Genomic DNA, 23,002 nt, shown 5'->3' with positions numbered 1-23,002 from the left:
TCACCTGAGGTCAGGAGTTCAAGACCAGCTTGACCAACATGGTGAAACCTCGTCGCTACTAAAGAAATACAAAAATTAGTCAGGTATGGAGATGGGCGCCTCTAATCCTAGTTATTCAGGAGGTGGAAGTTGCAGTGAGCCAAGATCACACCACTGCACTTCAGCCTGGGTAACACAGTGAGACTCCATCTCAAAATCAAAAACAAAAACAAAAACAAACCTTTTACTTACGGAAAATATCAAATGTATACAAAAGCAGAGAGAATTAACACTTCCATTCAGAGAGAATGAACCTCCATGTATGAATTACCAGCTAGAGCAATCATTTATGGCCTATATTACTTCAGTCATACCCCCAACTACTGCCCCACTCCATCCTCAGATTATTTTGAAGCAAACTGACGATATACCATTCCAAGTACAAATATTTCAGTATGCCATACTTAAAAGATTTTTAAAGTCAGGCACAGTGGCTCATGCCTGTAATCCCAACACTTCGGGAGGGTGAGGTAGTAGGATCACTTGAGGCCAGGAGTTCAAGATCATCAGCCTGGGCAACATAGTGAGACCCTATCTCCACAAAAAATAATTTAAAAAAATTAGCCGGCATGGTGGCATGCACCTGTGGTCCCAGCTACTTGAGAAGCCAAGGTGGGACGATCACTTAAGCCCAGGAAGCCAAGGCTGCAGGAAGTTGTAATGGTGCCACTGCACTCCAGCATGGTTGACAGAGCGAGACTCTGACTCCAAAAAATTTTTAAAATATTTGTGTATGTTTTTCTTCCATTTGACTGATTTTTCTACAGCCAGGGCTCATTAAAGTCTATTAACTTAAGACAAGAATAATGAAGATATCTAGTTTAGTTACTACTTTTCCTTTCCTTTGTCTTGAACTCCTGGGCTCCAGTGATTCACCTGCCTCAGCTTCCCAAAGTGCTGAGATTACAGGTTTGAGTCACTACTCCTGGCGTAGTTACTATTCATAAAGGTATAAATGATCCAGATGTCCATGAAAGAGGAAATGGGCAAATCAACTGTGGCACACATCTTTTTTTTTTTCTTTTTGAGATAAGGTCTCGATCTGTCATCCAGGCTGCAGTGCAGTGGCACAATTATAGTTCATTGTAGCCTTGATATCCTGGGCTCAAGTGATCCTCCCACCTTGGCTTCCCAACCTATCTTGGCCTCCCAAAGTGCTGGGATTACAGGGGTGAGTCACTGTATACTGCTCTGTCTTAAAAAAAAAAATTATTGGGGCTGGGCGCCGTGGCTCAAGTCTGTGATCCCAGCACTTTGGGAGGCCGAGACGGGCGGATCATGAGGTCAGGAGATCGAGACCATCCTGGCTAACACGGTGAAACCCCGTCTCTACTTAAAAAAAAATACAAAAAAACTAGCCGGACGAGGTGGTGGGCACCTGTAGTCCCAGCTACTCGGGAGGCTGAGGCAGGAGAATGGCATAAACCCAGGAGGTGGAGCTTGCAGTGAGCTGAGATCCGGCCACTGCATTCCAGCCTGGGTGACAGAGCGAGACTCTGCCTCAAAAAAAAAAAAATTATTGGGACAACTGGAGAAAACTGAATATGGTCCTTGGAGTATTATATCAATATTACATCTCATGATTTTAATAACTATCCTATAGTTATTTAACAAAAGTCCTTGTTTTTAAGAAAACATGTTGAAATATTCAGGGGTAAAGAGAAATGAGTGCAAATGCTTCAGAAAAAACCACTATGTTAGTATATACATATACAAATAGATATAGACACAGCACACAGGGCGTGGTGGCTCACGCCTGTAATCCCAGCACTTTGGGAGGCTGAGACAGGCAGATCACTTGAGGTCAGGAATTTGAAACCAGCCTGGCCAAGATGGCAAAACCCTGTCTCTACTAAAAATACAAAAATTAGCTGAGCATGGTGGCGGGCGCCTGTAATTCCAGCTACTTGGGAGGCTAAGACACAAGAATATCTTGAACCCGGGGTGGCTGGGGGTGGAGGTTGCAGTGAGCCAAGATTGCACCACTGCACTCCAGCCTGGGCAACAGTGAGACTCTGTCTCAAAAAACCAACAACAACAACAAAAAAACCCAAAAACAAAATAGATGCAGACACAATTAGGCAGATATTGTAAAATGTTAACAATTGGTGAGTCTAGATGAAGATACTTCTTTCTAAATTTCTGTAACATTTGTGTAGTTTTGAAATTACTTCAAAATAAAAAAACTAACTATTTCCCAGTTCCAACATCAGATTGGTGAAGAGGCAGGACATTTGTAACACTACATTTTTACTTACAGTAACAAATTCTTGTTGACTATTAAAATCCCCCTTTGTACAATCTGTCGCAGGTCACAGGATTACAGTTTTTTGTTTTTGTTTTTGAGATGGAGTCTTGCTCTGTCGCCCAGGCTGGAGTGCAGTGGTGTGATCTTGGCTCACTGCAACCTCTGCCTTCCGGGTTCAAGCGATTCTCCTGCCTCAGCCTCCTGAGTAGCTGGAACTACAGGTGCCTGCCACCACACCTGGCTAACTTATTTTTATTTTTTATTTATTTATTTTTTTTGAGACAGAGTCTCGCTCTGCCGCCCAGGCTGGAGTGCAGTGGCACAATCTCGGCTCACTGCAAGCTCCGCCTCCCGGGTTCATGCCATTCTCCTGCCTCAGCCTCCTGAGTAGCTGGGACTACAGGCGCCCGCCACTTTGCTCAGCTAATTTTTTGTATTTTTTTAGTAGAGACAGGGTTTCACCATGTTGGCCAGGATGGTCTCGATCTCCTGACCTTGTGATCCGCCCGCCTCGGCCTCCCAAAGTGCTGGGATTACAGGCGTGAGCCACTGCGCCCGGCCTTGGCTAACTTATTTTTAATAGAGACGGGTTTCACCATATTGGCCAGTCTGGTCTCAAACTCCTGACCTTGTGATCCACCCACCTAGGCCTCCCAAAGTGTTGGGTTTATAGGTGTGACCCACTGTGCCCAGCCTGGAGTGTTTTTTTTTTTTTTTCAATTGCCCCTTTGCAGTTTTGATCAAAAGATCTTTAAAAATTGAAGAAACCAGGCATACTGACATGTGCCACTAGTCCCAGCTGTATGGGAGGCTGAAGTGGGAGATCACTTGAGCCCTGCAGTTTGAGGCCAGCCTGGGCAACACAGTGAGACCCTGTTTCAAAAACCAAAACAAAACAGACAAAAAACTGGAGAGACTCAACTCATGTGAATGATACATATGCACTTCCCTTTACCTGAGACATCCATCGGTCATCTCCTTGAATATCTTCTGCTGCATGTGGAATAGCTGCTGGGTTTGAGTCTCCTTGGCTCATTCTACACCTGTGAAAAAATGTCTATGTCATGTTTCATTTGTTAACAGGAATGTCTGTAACCACTTAAATATTATTATACACATCAGGCTTTAAATAATAATTTAAGTTTTATTGTGGTTTGCCTACAAACAATTGGGAAACTGAACAGAAACAATTACTTTCTGTAGAGACGAATTCCGGAACATGACTAAGTCCCATAAATATAGCATCACTAAACTGCCAGACAGCTTTGAATATGACTTAGCCGCAGTGCAGTACATTTTAAAAATCTCCAAGTACATACTTTATACCTATACTAGCTTTTTTGTGATTATATGTTACTGTAAGTACCAAGTGACACAAGCAGTTATTAGATACTTACAGTACAATAAAATCTACATCAGAAGTTTTTCAGCTGTTAAGAGTTACACACTTAAGAATTACTACTGCAATGACTACAATCCCCTGGTTACTAAACATCACACAAATAACTGTAGCACAGATTCTGACAAAAGTAGTCACAGGCCTTGGCACTAGGTTTTGACAAATGTTTACTAGGTATTTTTATTTTTGATAAGTTTCCACTAAGAAAATTTTAGTAATGATGGCCAGGCGCGGTGGCTCATGCCTGTAATCCCAGCATTTTGGGAGGCCGAGGCAGGTGGATCACAAGGTCAGTAGATCGAGACCATCCTGGCCAACGTGGTGAAACCCCATCTCTACCAAAAATACAAAAAATTAGCTGGGCATGATGGCATGCACCTGTAGTCCCAGCTACTTGGATGGCTGAGGCAGGAGAATTGCTTGAACCAGGGAGGCAGAGCTTGCAGTAAGCCGAAATTGTACCACTGCACTCCAGCCTGGGTGACAGAGCCAGACTCTAACTCAAAAAAAAAAAAAAAAAAAAGAAAAGAAATTTTAGTAATGAGTCCAAATATGTCATCTAATAAGTAAAATTCAGCAAAATTAGAAGTGCTAATCTTCTATGAATAGAAAGACAAATAAGAAACCAGACTACTTTTCAACCAATTCTGGAGAATATACACTAGAAACATTAGGCTCCAAATGCAAAGGACTATGAAAAAGAAAAAAACCGGCCGGCGCAGTGGCTCACGCCTGCAATCCCAGCACTTTGGGAGGCCAAGGCAGGCGGATCACAAGGTCAGGAGGTCAAGACCATCCTGCCTAACACAATAAAACCCCATCTCTACTACAAACACACAAAAATTGGCCGGGTGTGGCCAATTTTTTACAAAAAAAAAAAAGAAAAAAGAAAAAAATCTGGGGTTTTCTGGTTTATAGAAAAGGAGGTCATCTTTTTTTTTTCTGAGATGGAGACTCACTCTGTCACCCAGGCTGGATTGCAGTGGCACAATCTCGGCTCACTGCAAGCTCCGCCTGCAGGGTTCACGCCATTCTCCTCCCTCAGCCTCCTAATTAGCTGGGACTACAGGCGCCCACCACCACACCCGGCTAATTTTTTTGTATTTTTAGTAGAGACGGGGTTTCACTGTGTTAGCCAGGATGGTCTCGATCTCCTGAAGAAAAGGAGGTCATCTTCTATATAAGCAATCTTTTTCTTTCCCTTGACATCCTCAGATACAGCTAAGCTTTCTCAGAAAAAAGATCAAGTTATATTCATTCAATATATGTATTTACTGAGTACACAAAACACACTACATTGCCAAAGTAGTAGTTTTTTAGAATCACAAAGTGAAAAGCCCCAAGCATGAATGCATATCTTCACCCATGAAAAATAAATTACAGAAGCAAATAATACTAACACTGATTTCAAGACCAGCCTGGCCAACATAGTGAAAACCCCATCTCTACAAAAAATACAAAAATAAGCCAGGCGTGGTGGAGCATGCCTGTAAGTCGCAGTTATTTGGGAGACTGGAGCAGGAGAATCACTGGAACCTGGTAGATGAAGTTGCAGCAACAGCAAGACTTCGTTTCAAACAAACAAATTATTAAAAAATGTGGAAGGTTTTGCTTTATTTTTTTTGTTTGTTTTTTTGAGATGGAGTCTTGCTCTGTCGCCCAGACTGGAGTGCAGTGGCGTGATCTGGGCTCACTGCAAGCTCCGCCTCCTGGGTTCATGCCATTCTCCTGCCTCAGTATCCAGAGTAGCTGGGACTACCGGTGCCCACCACCACATTTGGCTTTTTGTATTTTTAGTAGAGACGAGGTTTCACCATGTTAGCCAGGATGGTCTTGATCTCCTGACCTTGTGATCTGCCCACCTCGGCCTCCCGAAGTGCTGGGATTACAGGCGTGAGCCACTGAGCCCAGCCTTGCTTTATTTTTAAACCAATAAAACATTCTATACTTTCTACATAAAAGTTTATTTGGGTCTAAGTTCAAGTCTAGGCTTAAATCAAGTTAAAACTTACATGTTAGTTAATAAAAGTCTTTTAAGACAAGGTCTTTTTTTTTTTTTTTTAAGGTGGAGTCCCAGCCTGTAGCCAGGACTACAGGTATGCACCGCCACGCCCGGCTACTTTTTGTATTTTTCTTTTATATAGACAAGGTTTCTCCATGTTGCCCAGGCTGGTCTCAAACTCCTGAGCTTGGCCTAGAATCCTGCCCAGTCTAGGATATTTTTGAAATGCATCCCACTACCTACATGTTTGTATATAAAACATGCTAACTACTGTTCATGTGAATCTTAAATTACAGTGAAGCTCTTTTTTTCCTTTTCTAGATTAGAAAACTTTTTAAAATTAAATTCTTTTAAAAGTTAGATTTCAGCCAGGTGTGGTGGCTCACACCTGTAATCTCAGCACTTTGGGAGGCCAAGGCAGGAAGATGACTTGAGTCCAGGAGTTTGAGACTATCCTGGGCAATAAATGAGACCCCGTCTCTACAAAAAATTGAAAGAATTAGCCTGGCATGGTAGTGCCTATAGTCTCAGCTACTCAGCAAGCTGAGTCAGGAGGACTGCTTGAGCCGGGCACAGTGGCTCACGCCTGTAATCCTAGCACTTTGGGAGCCTGAGGCGGGTAGATTATCTGAGGTCAGGAGTTCAAGACCAGCCTGGCCAACAAGGCAAAACCTATCTCTACTAAACATACCAAAAAAAAAAAAAAAAAAAGGCAGATGTTGTGGCACTTGCCTGTAATCCCAGCTACTAGGGAGGCTGAGGCAGGAGAATCGCTTGAGCCCAGGAGGTGGAGGCTGCAGTGAGCTGTGATCATGCTACTGCACTCCAGCCTGAGCGACAGTGAGACCTTGTCTCTAAATAAATAAATGTTCTGAGATTTTTTCCCTATATTCCAATGGTTCTTATGCATTCCCAGAGGGTACATATATGCTTTCAAGACCAATGATCTATATACATTATACAATCTCTTTATTATTTTAAGAGAAGGGCCTCACTATGTTGTCCTGGCTGGATTCAAACTCCTGAGCTTAAGTGATCCTCCTGCTTCAGCTTCCCAAGCAGCTGGGACTACAAGCACACACTACCACTCCCAGCTTAGAGCTACAATTCAATAGACAGTCATGGATTTTCAGAGTTCATCCAACAGACAAACAACTGATCTAAAATAACATTAAGAACTTACTATTTACCAGACACTGTGCTATGAGCTTTGTTATTTAAATAAACGTGACGCTCAGAGAGACCTAAGCAAACTTCTCCATGACAGTAGAGCTGGTAAACAGGACAGGTGGGATTTGAAATCAGAGTGACGGACTTCTAAGGCCTACTCTTGAGTAAATGATGTTACGTTCTGATTAGAGAAGACTATATAGAGGCCAGGCGCAGTGGCTCACACCTGTAATCCCAGCATTTTGGGGGACTGAGGCGGGAGGATCACCTGAAGTCAGGAGTTGGAGACCAGCCTGGCCAACATGGTGAAATCCTGTCTGCACTAAAAATACAAAAGATTAGCCAGGTTTGGTGGCACATACTTGTAATCTCAGCTACTCAGGAGGCTGAGGCATGAGAATCTCTTGAACCCAGGAGATGGAGGATGCAGTGAGCAGAGATCACACCACTCTGGGTGACAGAGCAAGACTCTGTCCAAAAAAAAGGGAAGAAAATAAAAAAAGATAAATTCTAATTTACTAAGTTGTTTCACTTATACTTTCTACTACCCAAATTCAATGGCATTCTGATACCCTAAGCAAAACATTTCTACCTCAACCCTAAATTTCTTCATGGGAAAATAAAAAAGGCATACAGATAGAGAAATCGAGGAATAAAATGTCACTTTTCTGAAGCTACAAGGCAGATAGAACTGGGAGGTCACAAATATTCCCAATTACATAGTCTTTTTTTTTTTTTTTTGAGGCGGAGTCTCGCTCTGTCGCCCAGACTGGAGTGCAGTGGCGCAATCTCGGCTCACTGCAAGCTCCGCCTCCCGGGTTCACGCCATTCTCCTGCCTCAGCCTCCCGAGTAGCTGGGACTACAGGCGCCCGCCACCTCGCCCGGCTAGTTTTTTGTATTTTTAGTAGAGACGGGGTTTCACCATGTTAGCCAGGATGGTCTCGATCTCCTGACCTCGTGATCCGCCCGTCTCGGCCTCCCAAAGTGCTGGGATTACAGGCTTGAGCCACCGCGCCCGGCCGTCTTTTTTTTTTTTTTTTGGCGCTATGAATACAAGGTGATCCTTCTTCCCCTACAATGGCAAAGTATCAGAGCAGAAATATGTTTCTTTGTGCCTTCTGATTTTGTATTATTTTGTCAATCAAAATCTTATAATACAAAGTAGCTTTCAGTTTTACTGATGCCCATGGCTTGGTAACATTTTTCAGTAAGAGGAAAAGAAAAACTGAGCTACAAACTCACACAATCACATCTTTAAGAACAAGGCAGGGGTTGGGCACGGTGGCTCACGCCTGTAATCCCAGCACTCTGGAAGGCCAAGACAGGTGGATCACCAGGTCAGGAAATCGAGACCATCCTGGCTAACACGGTGAAACCCCGTCTCTACTAAAAATACAAAAAATTAGCCGGGCATGGTGGTGGGTGCCTGTAGTCCCAGCTACTCAGGAGGCTGAGGCAGGAGAATGGTGTGAACCCAGGAGGCGGAGCTTGCAGTGAGCCGAGTTCACGCCACTGCACTCCAGTCTGCTCGACAGAGCGAGACTCCATAAAAACAAGGCTGGAAATGCATAACCTAGACAACTATGCATATAGAAGACTCAAACAATTTGGAAATCAGAGAAACTGTTGTGGCTGGGCACAGTGGCTCACGCCTGTAATCCCAACACTTTGGGACACTAAGGCAGGTGGACTGCTTGAGCCCAGGAGTTTGAGACCAGCCTGGGTAACATGGTGAAACTCTGTCTCTACAAAAAACACAACAATTAGCTGGGGGTGGGGTGGGGTGGGGGGCGGTGCGCTACTGCACTCCAGCCTCAGGGACAGAGCAAGACCCTGTCTCAAAAATAAAAATTAAACTGTCTTTTCTTTTATTGAGACGGAGTTTCGCTCTTGCTGCCCAGGCTGGAGTGCAACGGTGCGATCTCGGCTCACTGCAACCTCCACCTCCTGGTTTGAAGCAATTCTCCTGTCTCAGCCTCCAGAGTACTGAGATTACAGGTGCCCACCACCACTCCCAGCTAATTTTTGTATTTTTAGTAGAGATGCGATTTCAAATCATATTGGTCAGGCTAGTCTCGAACTCCTGACATCACGTGATCCGCTCACCTTGGCTTCCCAAAGTGGTGAGATTATAGGTGTGAGAGACCGCGCCTGGCCGGCTTTTTGTTTTCGTTTTTTTTTTTTTGAGACAGGACTTCATTCTGTTGCCCGGGCTAAAGCACAGTGGAGAGAAATCATCGGTCACTGCAGTTTCCACCTCCTGCATTCAAGCGATCCTTTTGAATAGAAGCTGCCTGACCTTTTTTTTTTGGTAGATGTGGATCTCACCATATTGCTCAGGCTGACCTGCAACTCCTAGGCTCAAGTGATCCTGCCACCTTGGCCTCCCAAAGTGCTGGAATTACAGGCATGAGTCATGGCACCCAGCCAGCTGTGTTTTGTTTTTTTTGTTTTTTACTGACAGGGTCTCAGTCAGTCGTTAGCTGGAGTGAAGTGGCTTAACACAGCTCACTACAGTCTTGATCTCCTGGGCTCAAGTGATCCTTCCATTTCTTCCTTCCAGAGTAGCTGGGACTACAGGCGCACGCCACCACATATAGCTAATTTTTAAATTTTGTAGAGAGGAGGTCTTGCCGTGTTGCTCAGGCTCCAACTGTTGTATTCTTTCCAATTAAAATGAAAAATTATTTGCTCTTATGGACACATAAAATAAGAACTAAGAGCTACCCAGTGGTAAGACACAAACTTCTGAGTCACTTTGGGTTTCCTGCGCCTGCAATCCCAGCACTCTGGGAGGCCGAAGGGGGTGGATCACTTAAGGTCGGAAGTTCAAGACCTGCCTGGCCAACTCGGCAAAACCCCGTCTCTACCAAAAAAAATACAAAATTAGCTGGGTGTGGTGGCGCGTGCCTTGCTGTAAGCTTGAACTGGGAAGCAGAGGTTGTAGTGAGTCGAGATCGCTCCACTGCACTCCAGCCTGGGCAACAGACTGAGACTCCGCCTCAAAAAAAAAAAAAAAAAAAAAAAAAAAGAGCGAGCAAGCAGAATGCAAATAAAAGGTCTGAAGAACAAGTTTTGTTGGGCCGGGCGCGGTGGCTCAAGCCTGTAATCCCAGCACTTTGGGAGGCCGAGACGGGCGGATCACGAGGTCAGGAGTTCGAGACCATCCTGGCTAACACGGTGAAACCCCGTCTCTACTAAAAAATACAAAAAGCTAGCCGGGCGAGGTGGCTGGCGCCTGTAGTCCCAGCTACTCGGGAGGCTGAGGCAGGAGAATGGCGTGAACCAGGAGGCGGAGCTTGCAGTGAGCTGAGATCCGGCCACTGCACTCCAGTCCCGGTGACAGAGCGAGACTCCGTCTCAAAAAAAAAAAAACAAGTTTTGTTAATTTGCCACAACAGACTGTACTCCAGGGGAAGCTTTGTTGTCCATTAAAGTGAGTTCTCCGGCAAGACGAGGAGTAACCGACTTGCACGATTTTCCTGCGTTTTCTATATTCTCTACTTACTATGACAATACAGCGCTAGAATTTCCAAGTGCTTATACCAGCATAGTGTAATGTATTTAATGAGAAACCAGTTCCAACAACAAAGCATTATAAATTCTCAAGCTGAGTTAGATGTTTTAGTCTGAACCAGGAAAACAGATGGAGTAGGAAAGCTGAACCAAGAATTAAGAGATTTAGAATGTTTCCACTCAGACCTAAGACTCTCCACTTTGTTTCAGAGGGAGTGGGTATGGTTATTGTAGAGGAAGGCGGCCCTCATCCTGAATACCCGGTAGCCTCCGTGGGCTGGTGGGTGGGTCCTCCGGTCCAGCACCTCCGTAATTTATGATCAAATGCCCAAGCCAACAAACTAATGCACGGTGATTTCCTAGTCCTCCCCTTCTCCCCTACAAGGAGGCAACCTTTATGTCAGAACAAGGTGCCCAGAAGAAGCCAAAGACACAAGGCACATCCAAGGCAAAGACAATCTTAAGCACTTTCTCCTTCCACTTTCTCAGCACCTTCCCCCTCGGCCCAACCCCTTCCCTTAATTTCAAGCTGTACTGAGGTCCTAGGGTGGATCCGGGTGGTCTTTCCTTTCTCTACGGGTAAGCTCTACAAAGAGGCTGAAGTTCCCAGTGTTAGTGTTCTTAAGTTTGTGTATAAATTCTGAAAAGCAACGCTGGCCTGCGAGCTATGAAAAGCAGAAGCATGAGTCACCACGCAACGGGTCAATCAAACCTGTAGACCAGAAGGCACGGATCTGGCAAACGGGACGGTGAGCCAGGAAAAAACATCCCTCCAAACCTCTCCGCTGACAGGTTTATCTAGGTGGCTGACCTTGGGCAGGTCACCAGCCGCTCTGAGCACATTCATGTCTAAGATGAGATGCGGGCTGGAAAGCCTTCCAAGAAATAATCCCTTCCGAGTGGTGACGGTCTATACACCTTTTGAATACACACACCCTAAGAGGCAACGGAGAAGTTTCTAAAGCGCTGAAATTTTTCAACAAAAGGAGGAGGCAAAAGTGCTCGGTAAAAACACAACGGTGTAAGTGGTTTTCCCTCCGACCAGAGGCAAGGAGAGAGAAGGGTGAGAAGTTAGACCCCTGGGATGGAGGGAAAAGGCAGCAGCTGAGACCAGGACAGGAGCAGCAGCGCCCAGCCTGGGCGAGCTGGGGTGCGCGAGGCCTACCGCGGGTGGGCCCGGCAGGGCAGGGCGGGGCGGGGCGCCCGCCGCGCTACTCTCCCGGGAAAGGCGGTGGAGGCGCCGGCCGGCGGCTGAAGAGAGTCGACAGCTTTCAGGGTGAGATACCGGGAAAGGGTTCACAGGGCGAAAACTAGCTGCGCCGGCGGCTGGGAAGCCGACGCCGGGCCCGCAGAGAAGGCGCGCGCTCGCGAGGCCCCCCCAAGGGGATGGGGTGGCGTGGGGGGAGGGGCCGCAATGGTGGGGGAGGGGAGGTCGCGGGCCTCTCACAATAACACCTCACAGCCCCTTCCGACCCCGGCCTCTAAGCCACCGGTTCCCCACGACCCTGGATGCACTCACTGAAGTAGTGGGTCCGTGCGGGCCCCAAGCGGCTGAGGCGTCGGCGGGTGGCGCGTCTGTCGCTCGCTCGGTCCCAGCGGCCCCGCTCCGGCGCGTCCCTCCTCCGGCCCCAGCACCAGCAGCAGCTCTTCCACTTCCGGTTCCCCTGCCACTCAGGCAAATGGCTTCCGGAAGTTCCGCCCCCACCCCGCCTCGCCTCAGCGTGGTTCCTCTCTACCCGCCCTACCTCTCCCGGGCGCTGGCGGCGTGGGCCCAGGTGTCCCGCCACACCCCGTTGGGTACCCTGCTTTGTTCTCGCGCTTACCCCCATCTTGTGTGGCGTCTGAGCTACATGGGCCTCTCTGTTTACTCCAACTGCATCGCTCAATCCTGCGTTCGTGCCACCGCAGTGTGGAGCTGGCATTCGGGACAATGTGGCGTGAAGTCACACTGACGCCATTCCCTTCACACTCAGCCAACTTGGCTTCTTCCTCCACCCATGGAATAAACCAGACTGCTGAAAGTGGGAGGGAAATAGCGGACCAAGGTTAAGGAGGCAGTACCTGACATTTATTAGTGGAATTTCTGTTTCTGTGACGAATGTGGAGATTTTAGGTGACCGCCTGTTAAGGTGATACATAGGGGGATGACGAACCCCAGGCTTTTCCTTAAAAGATCCATCCCGTTTAGGGGAAGACATACATATGCAAAGTCAATATTGTAAAGTTTATATGCTAAATAAATGCAGGATCTATAAAAGTAGAAAGGAGGGGCAAGTGATGTGTTCGAGCTTATAGCAGCCCAACGGTTGGTGGAGCAGTGCCCTGAGCTGGCCCTTTAAGGATCTCAGCTCTATGCTGTTGAATAGGCAGAGGCTTCCAGGGCTCTTAAACTGATGTTGGGGGGAGCGTTGATTTTGCTGACAAAATCTGTTAAGAATACTGTGAAATCCTGGGAGCCTAAAATGTCAAGATATGTCAAGTAATTTTTCTTTTTTTTTTAAATTATACTTCAAGTTCTAGGGTACATGTGCACAACGTGCAGGTTTGTTACATAGGTATACATGTGCCATGTGGGTTTGCTGCACCCGTCAACTGGTCATTTACATTACGTATTTCTCCTAATGCTATCCCTCCCCCAGCCACCCATCCCCCAACAGATCCCCACGTGTGATGTTCCCCGCCCTTTGTCCAAGTGTTCTCACTGTTCAGTTCCCACCTGTAAGTGAGAACATGTGGTGGTTGGTTTTCTGTCCTTGTGATAGTTTGCTGAGAATGATGGTTTCCAGCTTCATCCATGTTCCTGCAAAGGATATGAACGCATCCTTTTTATGGCTGCATAGTATTCCATGGTGTATACGCACCACATTTTCTTAATCCAGTCTATCATTGATGGACATTTGGGTTGGTTCCAAGTCTTTGCTATTGTGAATAGTGCCGCAATGAACATGTGTGTGCATGTGTCTTTATAGTAGCATGATTTATAATCCTTTAGGTATATACCCAGTAATGGGATTGCTGGGTCAAATGGTATTTCTAGTTCTAGATCCATGAGGAATCGTCACTCTGTCTTTCACAATGGTTGAACTAATTTACACTCCCACCAACAGTGTAAAAGCATTCCTATTTCTCCACATCCTCTCCAGCATCTGTTGTTTCCTGACTTTTTAATGATCACCATTCTAACTGGTGTGAGATGGTGATGGTATCTCATTGTGGTTTTGATTTGCATTTCTCTGATGACCAGTGATGATGATTTTTTCATGTGTCTGTTGGCTGCATAAATGTCTTCTTTTGAGAAATGTCTGTTCTTATCCTTTGCCCACTTTTTGATGGGGTTTTTTTCTTGTAAATTTGTTAAAGTTCTTTGTAGATTCTGGATATTAATCCTTTGTCAGATGGGTAGATTGCAAAATTTTTCTCCCATTCTGTAGGTTGCGTGTTCACTCTGATGGTAGTTTCTTTTGCTGTGCAGAAGCTCTTTAGTTTAATTATATCCCATTTGTCTATTCTGGCTTTTGTTGCCATTGCTTTTGGTGTTTTAGTCAGAAAGTCTTTGCCCATGCCTGTGTCCTGAATGGTATTGCCTAGGTTTTCTTCTAGGGTTTTATGGTTTTAGGTCTAACATTTAAGTCTTTAATCCATCTTGAATTAATTTTTGTATAAGGTGTAAGGAAGGGATCCAGTTTCAGCGTTCTGCATATGGCTAGCCAGTTTTCCTGGCACCATTTATTAAATAGGGAATCCTTTCCCCATTGCTTGTTTTTGTCAGATTTGTCAAAGTGCAGATGGTCGTAGATGTGTGGTGTTATTTCTGAGGCCTCTGTTCTGTTCTATTGGTCTATAGATCTGTTTTGGTACCAGTACCATGCTGTTTTGGTTACTGTAGCCTTGTAGTATACTTTGAAGTCAGGTAGCATGATGCCTCCAGCTTTGTTCTTTTTGCTTAGGATTGTCTTGGAAATGTGGGCTCTTTTTGGGTTCCATATGAACTTTAAAGTAGTTTTTTCCAATTCCATGAAGAAAGTCATTGGTAGCTTGATGGGGATAGCACTGAATCTATAAATTACTTTGGGCAGTGTGGTCATTTTCACAATACTGATTCTTCCTATCCATGAGCATGGAATGTTCTTCCATTTGTTTGTATCCTCTTTTATTTCATTGAGCAGTGGTTTGTAGTTCTCCTTGAAGAGGTCCTTCACATCCCTTGTAAGTTGGATTCCTAGGTATTTTATTCTCTTTGTAGCAATTGTGAATGGGAGTTCACTCATGATTTGGCTGTTTGTCTGTTATTGGTGTATAGGAATGTTTGTGATTTTTGCAGATTGATTTTGTATCCTGAGACTTTGCTGAAGTTGCTTATCAGCTTAAGGAGATTTTGGGCTGAGACGATGGGGTCTTCTAAATATACAATCATGTCATCTGCAAACAGGGACAATTTGACTTCCTCTTTTCCTATTTGAATACCCTTTATTTCTTTCTCTTGCCTAATTGCACTGGCCAGAACCTCCAACACTATGTTGAATAGGAGTGGTGGGAGAGGGCATTCTTACCTTCTGCCGGTTTTCAAAGGGAATGCTTCCCGTTTTTGCCCATTCAGTATAATATTGGCTGTGGGTTTGTTATAAATAGCTCTTACTATTTTGAGATACGATCCATCAATACCTTGTTTATTGCGAGTTTTTAGCATGAAGGGCTGTTGAATTTTGTCAAAGGCCTTTTCTTCGTTGAGATAATCATGTGGTTTTTGTCATTGGTTTTGTTTATGTGATAGATTATGTTTATCGATTTATGTATGTTGAACCAGCCTTGCATCCCAGGGATGAACCCGACTTGATCGTGGTGGATAAGCTTTTTGAAGTGCTGCTGGATTCAGTTTGCCAGTATTTTATTGAGGATTTTCGTATCGATGTTCATCAGGAATATTGGTCTAAAAGTATCTTGTTTTTGTTGTGTCTCTGCCAGGCTTTGGTATCAGGATGATGCTGGCCTCATAAAATGAGTTGGGAGGATTCCCTCTTTTTCCATTGATTGGAATAGTTTCAGAAGGAATAGTACCAGCTCCTCTTTGTAGCTCTAATAGAATTTGGCTGTGAATCTGTCTGGTCGTGAACTTTTTTTTGGTTGGTAGGCTATTAATTATTGTCTCAATTTCAGAGCCTTTTATTGGTCTATTCAGAGATTCAACTTCTTCCTGGTTTAGTCTTGGGAGAGTGTATGTGTCCAGGAATTCATCCATTTCTTCTAGATTTTTTAGTTTATTTGCATAGAGGTGTTTATGGTATTCTTTGATGGTAGTTTGTATTTTTGTGGGATCAGTGGTGATATTCCCTTTATCATTTTTATTGCATCTGTTTGATTATTCTCTCTTCTTTATTAGTCTTGCCAGCAGTCTATCAATTTTGTTGATCTTTTCAAAAAAACAGCTCCTGGATTCATTGATTTTTTGAAGGGTTTTTTGTGTCCCTATCTCCTTCAGTTCTGCTCGGATCTTGGTTATTTCTTGCTTTCTGCTAGCTTTTGAATGCGTTTGCTCTTGCTTCTCTAGTTCTTTTAATTGTGATGTTAGGGTGTCAATTTTAGATATCTCCTGCTTTCTCTTGTGGGCATTTAGTGCTGTAAATTTCTCTCTACGCACTGCTTTAAATGTGTCCCAGAGATTCTGGTACGTTGTGTCTTTGTTTTCATTGGTTTCAAAGAACATCTTTATTTCTGCCTTCATTTTGTTATTTACCCAGTAGTCATTCAGGAGCAGGTTGTTCCGTTTCCACGCAGTTGTGCTGTTTTGAGTGAGTTTCTCAATCCTGGGTTCTAATTTGATGGCACTGTGGTCTGAGAGACAGTTTGTTGCGATTTCTGTTCTTTTACATTTGCTGAGGAGTGCTTTATTTCCAATTATGTGGTTCATTTTAGAATAAGTGCAGTGTGGTGCTGAGAAGAATGTATATTCTGTTGATTTGGGGTGGAGAGTTCTGTAGATGTCTACTAGGTCGGCTTGGTGCAGAGCTGAGTTCGAGTCCTGGATATCCTTGTTAAGCTTCTGTCTTGTTGATCTGTCTAATATTGTATGTCAAGTAATTTTTCAACTAACTTGTGCTGTCAAGTGGCACTAAGTGTGTATTACTTTAGACATATATAATCCAACCTAATTTTGTCCTCATATAAAATGATGTTTACATTACTAATTTACCTTGGAATTCTCTTGGAGCTGCTCACACACTATATGGCATGCCATTAGGTGCTCAGTAAATATTTGTTGTTCTGAGGGTTTTCTTAGAAAGAATTCATGTTTGGAGAACTGAAAGGATGGTATTAAAGAGGCAACCCGGCCGGGAGCAGTGGCTCACACCTGTAATTCCAGCACTTTGGGAGGCCAAGGCGGGCTGATCACCTGAGGTCAGGAGTTTGAGACCAGCCTGACCAACATGGAGAAACCACTTCTCTTCTAAAAATACAAAATTAGGCTGGGTGCGGTGGCTCACGCCTGTAATCCCAGCACTTTGGGAGTACCCGAGGCAGATGGATCACGACGTCAGGAGATTGAGACCATCCTGGCTAACACGGTGAAACCCCGTCTCTACTAAAAATGCAAAAAAATTAGCCGGGTGTGGCGGCGGGCGCCTGTAGTCCCAGCTACTTGGGAGGCTGACGCAGAAGAATGGCGTGAACCCGGGAGGCCGAGCTTGCAGTGAGCTGAGATCGCACGACTGCACTCCAGCTTGGGTGACTGAGTGAGACTCCCTCTCAAAAAAAAAAAAAAAAAAAAAAATTAGCTGGGCGTCGTGGCACATGCCTGTAGTCCCAGCTACTCGGGAGGCTGAGGCAGGAGAATCGCTTGAACCTGGAAGGCAAAAGTTGCAGTGAGCTGAGATCCACCGTTGCACTCCAGCCTAAGCAAGAAGAGTCAAACTCCACCTCAAAAAAAAGAGGCGCCCGGCGCAGTGGCTCACGCCTGTAATTCCAGCACTTTGGGAGGCCGAGGCAGGCAGATCACAAGGTCAGGAGATCGAGAGCATCCTGGCTAACACAGTGAAACCCTGTCTCTACTAAAAATACAAAAAATTAGCCAGGCGTGTGTAGTCCCAGCTACTCTGGAGGCTGAGGTAGGAGAATGGCGTGAACCCGGGAGGCAGAGGTTGCAGTGAGCCAAGATCATGCCACTGCATTCCAGCCTGGGCAACAGATCCAGACTCCGTCTCAAAAAAAAAAAAAAAAAGAGGCGCCCATCTCCAGGTGGAGAGTGTTAAGGGAAAAAAAAAAGAGGATGGAGGCCAACCCAAAGGGGGCACCAATCCCCTGTCCAACACCTTCTCACCCAAAGTTCCCGTTTGGCTGGAGGAAGACCCTGTGGCTCTGACCAGACTTCTCTGGCAGCAATCCTCTGCCATTTGTATCTTAAGAAGGCCCTCACCCTCTTTGAGTGGAGTCAGAGGATGCCTCAGATTCCAGATGTAAGCATCAGGGCTGCTTTCTCTCAAGAGCTCCCTAATTTTAAGAAGAGCCTGTCCCACACTGTCAGGCCCTGAGGTCAGCAGATCTGTTCCTCCTTCCCGTGCAGTAGGTCTCGGTGCTGATGAGGGCAGTCCAGGCGCTCTTATTCTGGGACAGGCTCCAGTCCCCTTGCTCCAGCAGGTCTAGAGCAAGGAGGTCAGAGGTGGTGGGAGGGCCCCTGCTCTGTTTCTACTTCGTCTGGATCCTTGCTGCTGCAGAGTGGCACTGATTCTAGCTCTGTCCCTTCCTCCTTGGCTTTCTGGCTCCGATGGGGCCAGTGGCAGGGTCCACTCCTACTAACTTGGTTGGAAGCCACATTCCTCTGGCTCAAATATACTTCCAGCATGTAGTAAGCGGTCCAGAAGACAGTGAAACAGCCTACCAGCACCAGGGTCTGGGGTTGAGGCAAGCACCTACGTGAGGCACTGTTTCCCGAAGCCTACAGCCTTTCTCAGCCCAGGACAATGAGCTCAGAAAGTCTTTTTCCTTCTAGGATTGCCTTTTTCACACAAACTCTTCCCCCTCCCCACTGCCCCGAAAAGACCTGTCCTATAAGAGTTAGGCTAGCAGGGTAGGAGCAATGCTATGAAACCACTGCTGGGACCCAGGTCCTCCCAGTCCTTCGCCACGCAGGTGACCCTGAGAAGCATGCTAAGAACTCCATGCCCAAGACAGGACAGTCCTGTCTACCCGCAGCTTGAGTCTTGGCCCTAGTACCTTGAGGGTGTTGGGGGTGATGGCGTAACCATCTTCCTCAGGAATTTTCAGCCCCGGTGGGCAGGGCAGGGCGAAGTCATCGTGCAGGTATTTTCCACTCATGGCACTCTCTAGCAGCCTGTGGAGAAGAAAAGAGATGAGGATGCCCCACTGACTGTGGTTCCTGCACCATCTGCCCTCACCCATCTTCCCTTCCTACAGCTGAAGACAGGGAAGCCCCACAGCAGAAAGGAGAGGCCCAGACTGAGTTCCCAGCCCAGGGCTCCGTCCCCCGGCTTGAGGCTGGAGCTGGGAAACACAGCTGGGGTTCAGAGGGCGATGGGCTCCCTAGGCGGCCCTTCCCCTGTGAGTGGCCTTCCATCTGACACATGCAGCTTTACCCACCTTTGTCTGTCCCTGATGTCTACTGGACTCCACACAGAGCCATATAGGGTCAGCTGCCATTGCCGGAGGATGCCGACCTGGAATGACTCATCCCCTAGGGCAGCAAGGGGCAGCTCGTGAGCCACGCCCCTCTGTCAGCCATGCCAAACAGCAGAGGCCCTGCCCACCCTGCCACCCAAAGGGGCTCAGGCCACATGGTCTGCTCTAGGAGCTGCCTCACTCTGTCCCACTGACTCCAGGGTCTGCAGAAGAGCCTCACTGGGTGCCCCTAGGGATGGAAAAGGTTGAAAGGTTGTACTCCAGAGCAGAGTCTTGCTTTTCTCTCCCATATTTTGGGGGTTCAGCTGGGATTCTGCTTGGAAAAAATGTCTTTCTACCAAATTAAAGCTTTGAAAACCACTGGCCTAGGGAATGTCTAACTTGACTGGAGGATGGGAGGGTTGAGCTCAATTTCCAGTCTATACGCTGATAGTAAAGATATTCAAAATTCATGGATATTGTGGCCTTCACTTATGGTGACCTTCCACAAGTCACCTCAAACCTCTGGGCCAGTTTAAAAAAAAAATGGTGAAATGAGTCCTGCCCTTACCTGCCTACCGGGACTGGCCGAAGGATGGTTATACGTAAAAGGAATTGAAATGCGGTTTCAACAAGGACTTTTTGTTGCTATCCTAGGAAAAATGGGTGGGTCACTCCTCCAAGGAATATGAGAGGCAGTATAAATGAACAGTTTCAGATAGCAATGCCCATTTCAAGGATGGGGCACACTCTTGGCATCAACCCTCTTGGTCCAGTGGTAACCCTATATATTGCACACGGGACACTTTCTGTGGGGACTCTGAGATGCAGAGGGACCAGATAACAAGCAGGAAAGGCAGGGCCTGGTGCGAGGGCACAAGGCTCACCGACATCCCTGACGACAAGCCTGTAGGTCCCTCGGGCTCTCTCCCCCCAGCATCGCACAGTGGAGAAGGTCCAGTCATTGAAGCCGTTGGGATCCCTGAGGAAAGAACACAGCAGAAACAGGTGGAAGGCGTGGGCCAGAGAGCTGACCTTCCCCCAGCAACACTTTCTTCCTGTAGTAGCCATGGAAACTTGGGAGGGTGCCCCAAGGGGTTCTCAGGTGCCCCTTGCCCCTGGGGTCTCATGGAAGGAGGAACTGTGCTAACGTGGTGTGGTGGAAAAAGCAAGCATGGGCTGTGCACAGGCTTGGAGTCCCATGGATCTAGGTTTATTCTTATTCTCTTGGGCACTTACTAGCTCCATGACTTGTTTCCTCTTTTTTTTTTTTTTTAGAGACAGGGTCTCACTCTGTTACCCAAGCTGGAGTACAGTGGCATGATCACAGCTCACTGCAGCCTTGACTTCCTGGGCTCAAGTGATCCTCCCACCGCAGTCTCCTGAGCAGCTGGGACTATAGGCATATACCACCATGCTCGGCTAATCTTTAAATTCTTTGTAGAGAGGGTCTCACTTTGTTGCCCAAGCTGGTCTTGAACTCCTGGCTTCAAGTGATTCTCCTGCCTTGACCTCCCAAAGTGCTGGGATTACTGGTGTGAGGCACCATGCTCGGCCAGTTTCCTCATTTGTAAAAAGAGGTTACAAAGTCTAATCTACAGGGTTCTTAGAAGGATTAGAGAACGTGTATGTGAGGTGCAGGGCCTAGCACTTGAAGAAGGCTTGTGATGAAAGGCTTCCAGCTGCCAGGGATAGCCAGTGCCACAGTAGTTTAGGACAGTGCCAGGATCCACTTCTCCCATTTCTTTTCCTTGGAAAGGCCCTTGCTGCAAAGGTTGCTCAGGGCTTGGGCGGGTGTACGTACGAGTCCATGCTGCAGGGGGCGCTGACGAGGGGCATCGTGCTGCTGGGGAGGAACAATTTCAGTTCCAAGCTACCACGCCCTGGGTGAGTGATGGAAACTGTCATTGCCACATGCTCCAGGGTCTTCAGCCTGGACATCTCCAGGTCCATCCTGCTGACTGTGGAAAGTCGGGCTGGGCAGCTGGGAAACCAGCCCACAACTATGCCTTCACTTCACCCCCATGTACACAAAGACACACGCTCACTGAAGCCACATACAAATGTCTACGGCAACCCTAACTGGGACCTCGCCTGTACTAGTAAATGGAATGGAGTTGCTGCTCTCAAGTTTACAACATAGCTTCGAGTCTAGATGGGAAGACAGCACATACCCAAGACACAATGTAAGAATCCAGTAGAGCAACTTCAATCATTCATACATCCAAAAAATTATTTACTGGATACCTCCTACACTTCAGGCACTGTACTAGATGCTGGGAATATAAAGATAAGATAGGCATGGTCCCTGTCTTCTACCTGCAAGTGGAAAATGATATGGTATGGGAAACATACATAATTGATAAGGGAAGAGAAATAAGTCTGATGGTTTTAGGCACATAGCAGTGAGATATGCTGAAGGAAATGAATACAGATTGGTAGAGATGGTTGATAGGGGGCATTGCAGGCAGTGGAAAAGGCGTGAACAAAAACGGGTGAAAATGCACACATCTCACTGAAGACTATGCACAATTTTTTTTTTAAATGCTGGTGGATAAATTTCAAGCAAATTATGTGAGTGAAAAAAAAATCTCAAAAGAAGCATGTAGCTGGGTGTGGTGGTGTGCATACCCAGGAGGGTTAAGTGGGAGGATTGCTTTAGCCTGGGAGGTGGAGGCTGCAGTGAGCCATGCTCATGCCACTACACTCCAGCCTGGGTGACAGAACAAGACTCTGTCTCAGAAAAAAAAAAAAAAAAGAAAGAAAAAGAAAAAGGATGCACATTGCCCAATTCCATTTACATGACGTTCGTTGAAATAACATACCTGCAGCGATAAATAAAAGATAAATGGGTGCCAAGGGCCAGGGATACAGGGAGGGGATGCGTGTCGCCAGAAAGGGGTAACACAAGGGAGTCTTGTGATAATGGAATTGTTCTGGATCTTGGTTGTGGTGGTAGTTATGCAAGGCTACATGTGATAAAATTGCATACAGCTACACATGCGCAAACACAAATATTGACAGCATGTATATCTGGTGAACACTGAATAAGCACTATGGGTTGTACCAATGTCTATTTCTTGGTTTTGATGGTATACTTTAATTGTGTGAAACATTAAGATTGGGAGAAGGGTGCATGGGACTTCCCTTGTACTTTTCTTTGCAACCTCCTGTAAATCTACAATTATTTAAAAAAAAAATCTACTGAAGTGGAAGACTCAACTGGGGACTATTAAGAAATTAGGTTGCAATGAGGACAACTTTTTTTAAAGCACCCTTTCTTCCATTAATTTATTCCAGGCCAGGCATGGTGGCTCACTCCTGTAATCCCAGCACTTTGGGAGGCTGAGGCAGGAGGATCGCTTCAGCCTGGGAGACATCATCTCTACTAAAAATTTAAAAAACAGCTGGATATAGTGGTAAGCACCTGTGGTCCCAGCTGCTCAGGAGGTTGAGGGTGGGAGGATGACTTGAGCCCAGGATGTTGAGGCTGCAGTGAACCATGATTGTGCCTCTACACACACTAGCCTGGGCAACAGAGTGAGATCTTGTCTCAAAAAAAAAAAAAAAATTATTCCAATATGCCATGCACAGCGCAATACCTTCATTTTACAGACATAGCAGCTCAGAGAGGTACTGAAAGTAGGTGCTGGATAACCTAGGACGGGATGGGAAGGGCTTTAAAGCTTTTTATTTTAAATAAGCAACTGAGACCTATTATAGATGACTGAGCAAGGACAGAGTTGGTTTTTTGTTTGTTTGTTTTTGTTTTTGTTTTTTTGAGACGGAGTCTAACTCTGTTACCCAGGCTGGAGGGGAGTGGTATGATCTCAGCTCACTGCAACCTCTGCCTCCTGGGTTCAAGCGATTCTTCTGCCTCAGCCTCCTGAGTAGCTGGGATTACAGGCACCTGCCACCACGCCCAGCCAATTTTTGCATTTTTAGTAGAGATGGGGTTTCACTGTGTTGGCCAGGCTGGTCTTGAACTCTAATCTTGTGATCCCAAAGTGCTGGGATTAC

General features: G+C 46.1%; 1 protein-coding gene and 1 pseudogene across 3 annotated transcripts in view; both read right to left on the bottom strand.

The window, feature by feature from the left end:
• The window catches only part of PAFAH1B2 (platelet activating factor acetylhydrolase 1b catalytic subunit 2), a 28,418-nt gene extending 16,372 nt beyond the window's left edge, over positions 1-12,046 (bottom strand). The window contains exons 1-2 of one of the 2 annotated variants that reach the window (XM_033206822.1): positions 11,895-12,046; positions 3,243-3,330 (exon numbers count right to left, since the gene is read on the bottom strand). In XM_033206822.1, the coding sequence (XP_033062713.1) occupies positions 3,243-3,323 (81 nt within the window). In that variant the 5' untranslated portion in view covers positions 3,324-3,330; positions 11,895-12,046. Of the gene's footprint in view, positions 1-3,242; positions 3,331-11,540; positions 11,818-11,894 lie in introns of those variants that run through there. The other variant, XM_033206823.1, reaches the window with a different exon arrangement.
• A 5,582-nt stretch (positions 12,047-17,628) lies between these two features.
• On the bottom strand, positions 17,629-21,464 carry LOC117080513 (annotated as a pseudogene). Its single transcript, XR_004435879.1, has 5 exons — positions 20,787-21,464; positions 19,870-19,964; positions 18,965-19,058; positions 18,581-18,698; positions 17,629-18,257 (listed from the first exon to the last, which is right to left on the bottom strand). The product of XR_004435879.1 is annotated as a proprotein convertase subtilisin/kexin type 7-like (transcript).
• Positions 21,465-23,002: the final 1,538 nt, after the last annotated feature.

This window comes from Trachypithecus francoisi, unplaced genomic scaffold (assembly GCF_009764315.1).
Source record: "Trachypithecus francoisi isolate TF-2019V2 unplaced genomic scaffold, Tfra_2.0 Lachesis_group8, whole genome shotgun sequence".
NCBI classification, from domain to species: domain Eukaryota; kingdom Metazoa; phylum Chordata; class Mammalia; order Primates; family Cercopithecidae; genus Trachypithecus; species Trachypithecus francoisi.
This window is presented reverse-complemented; position numbering and strand designations above follow the sequence as displayed.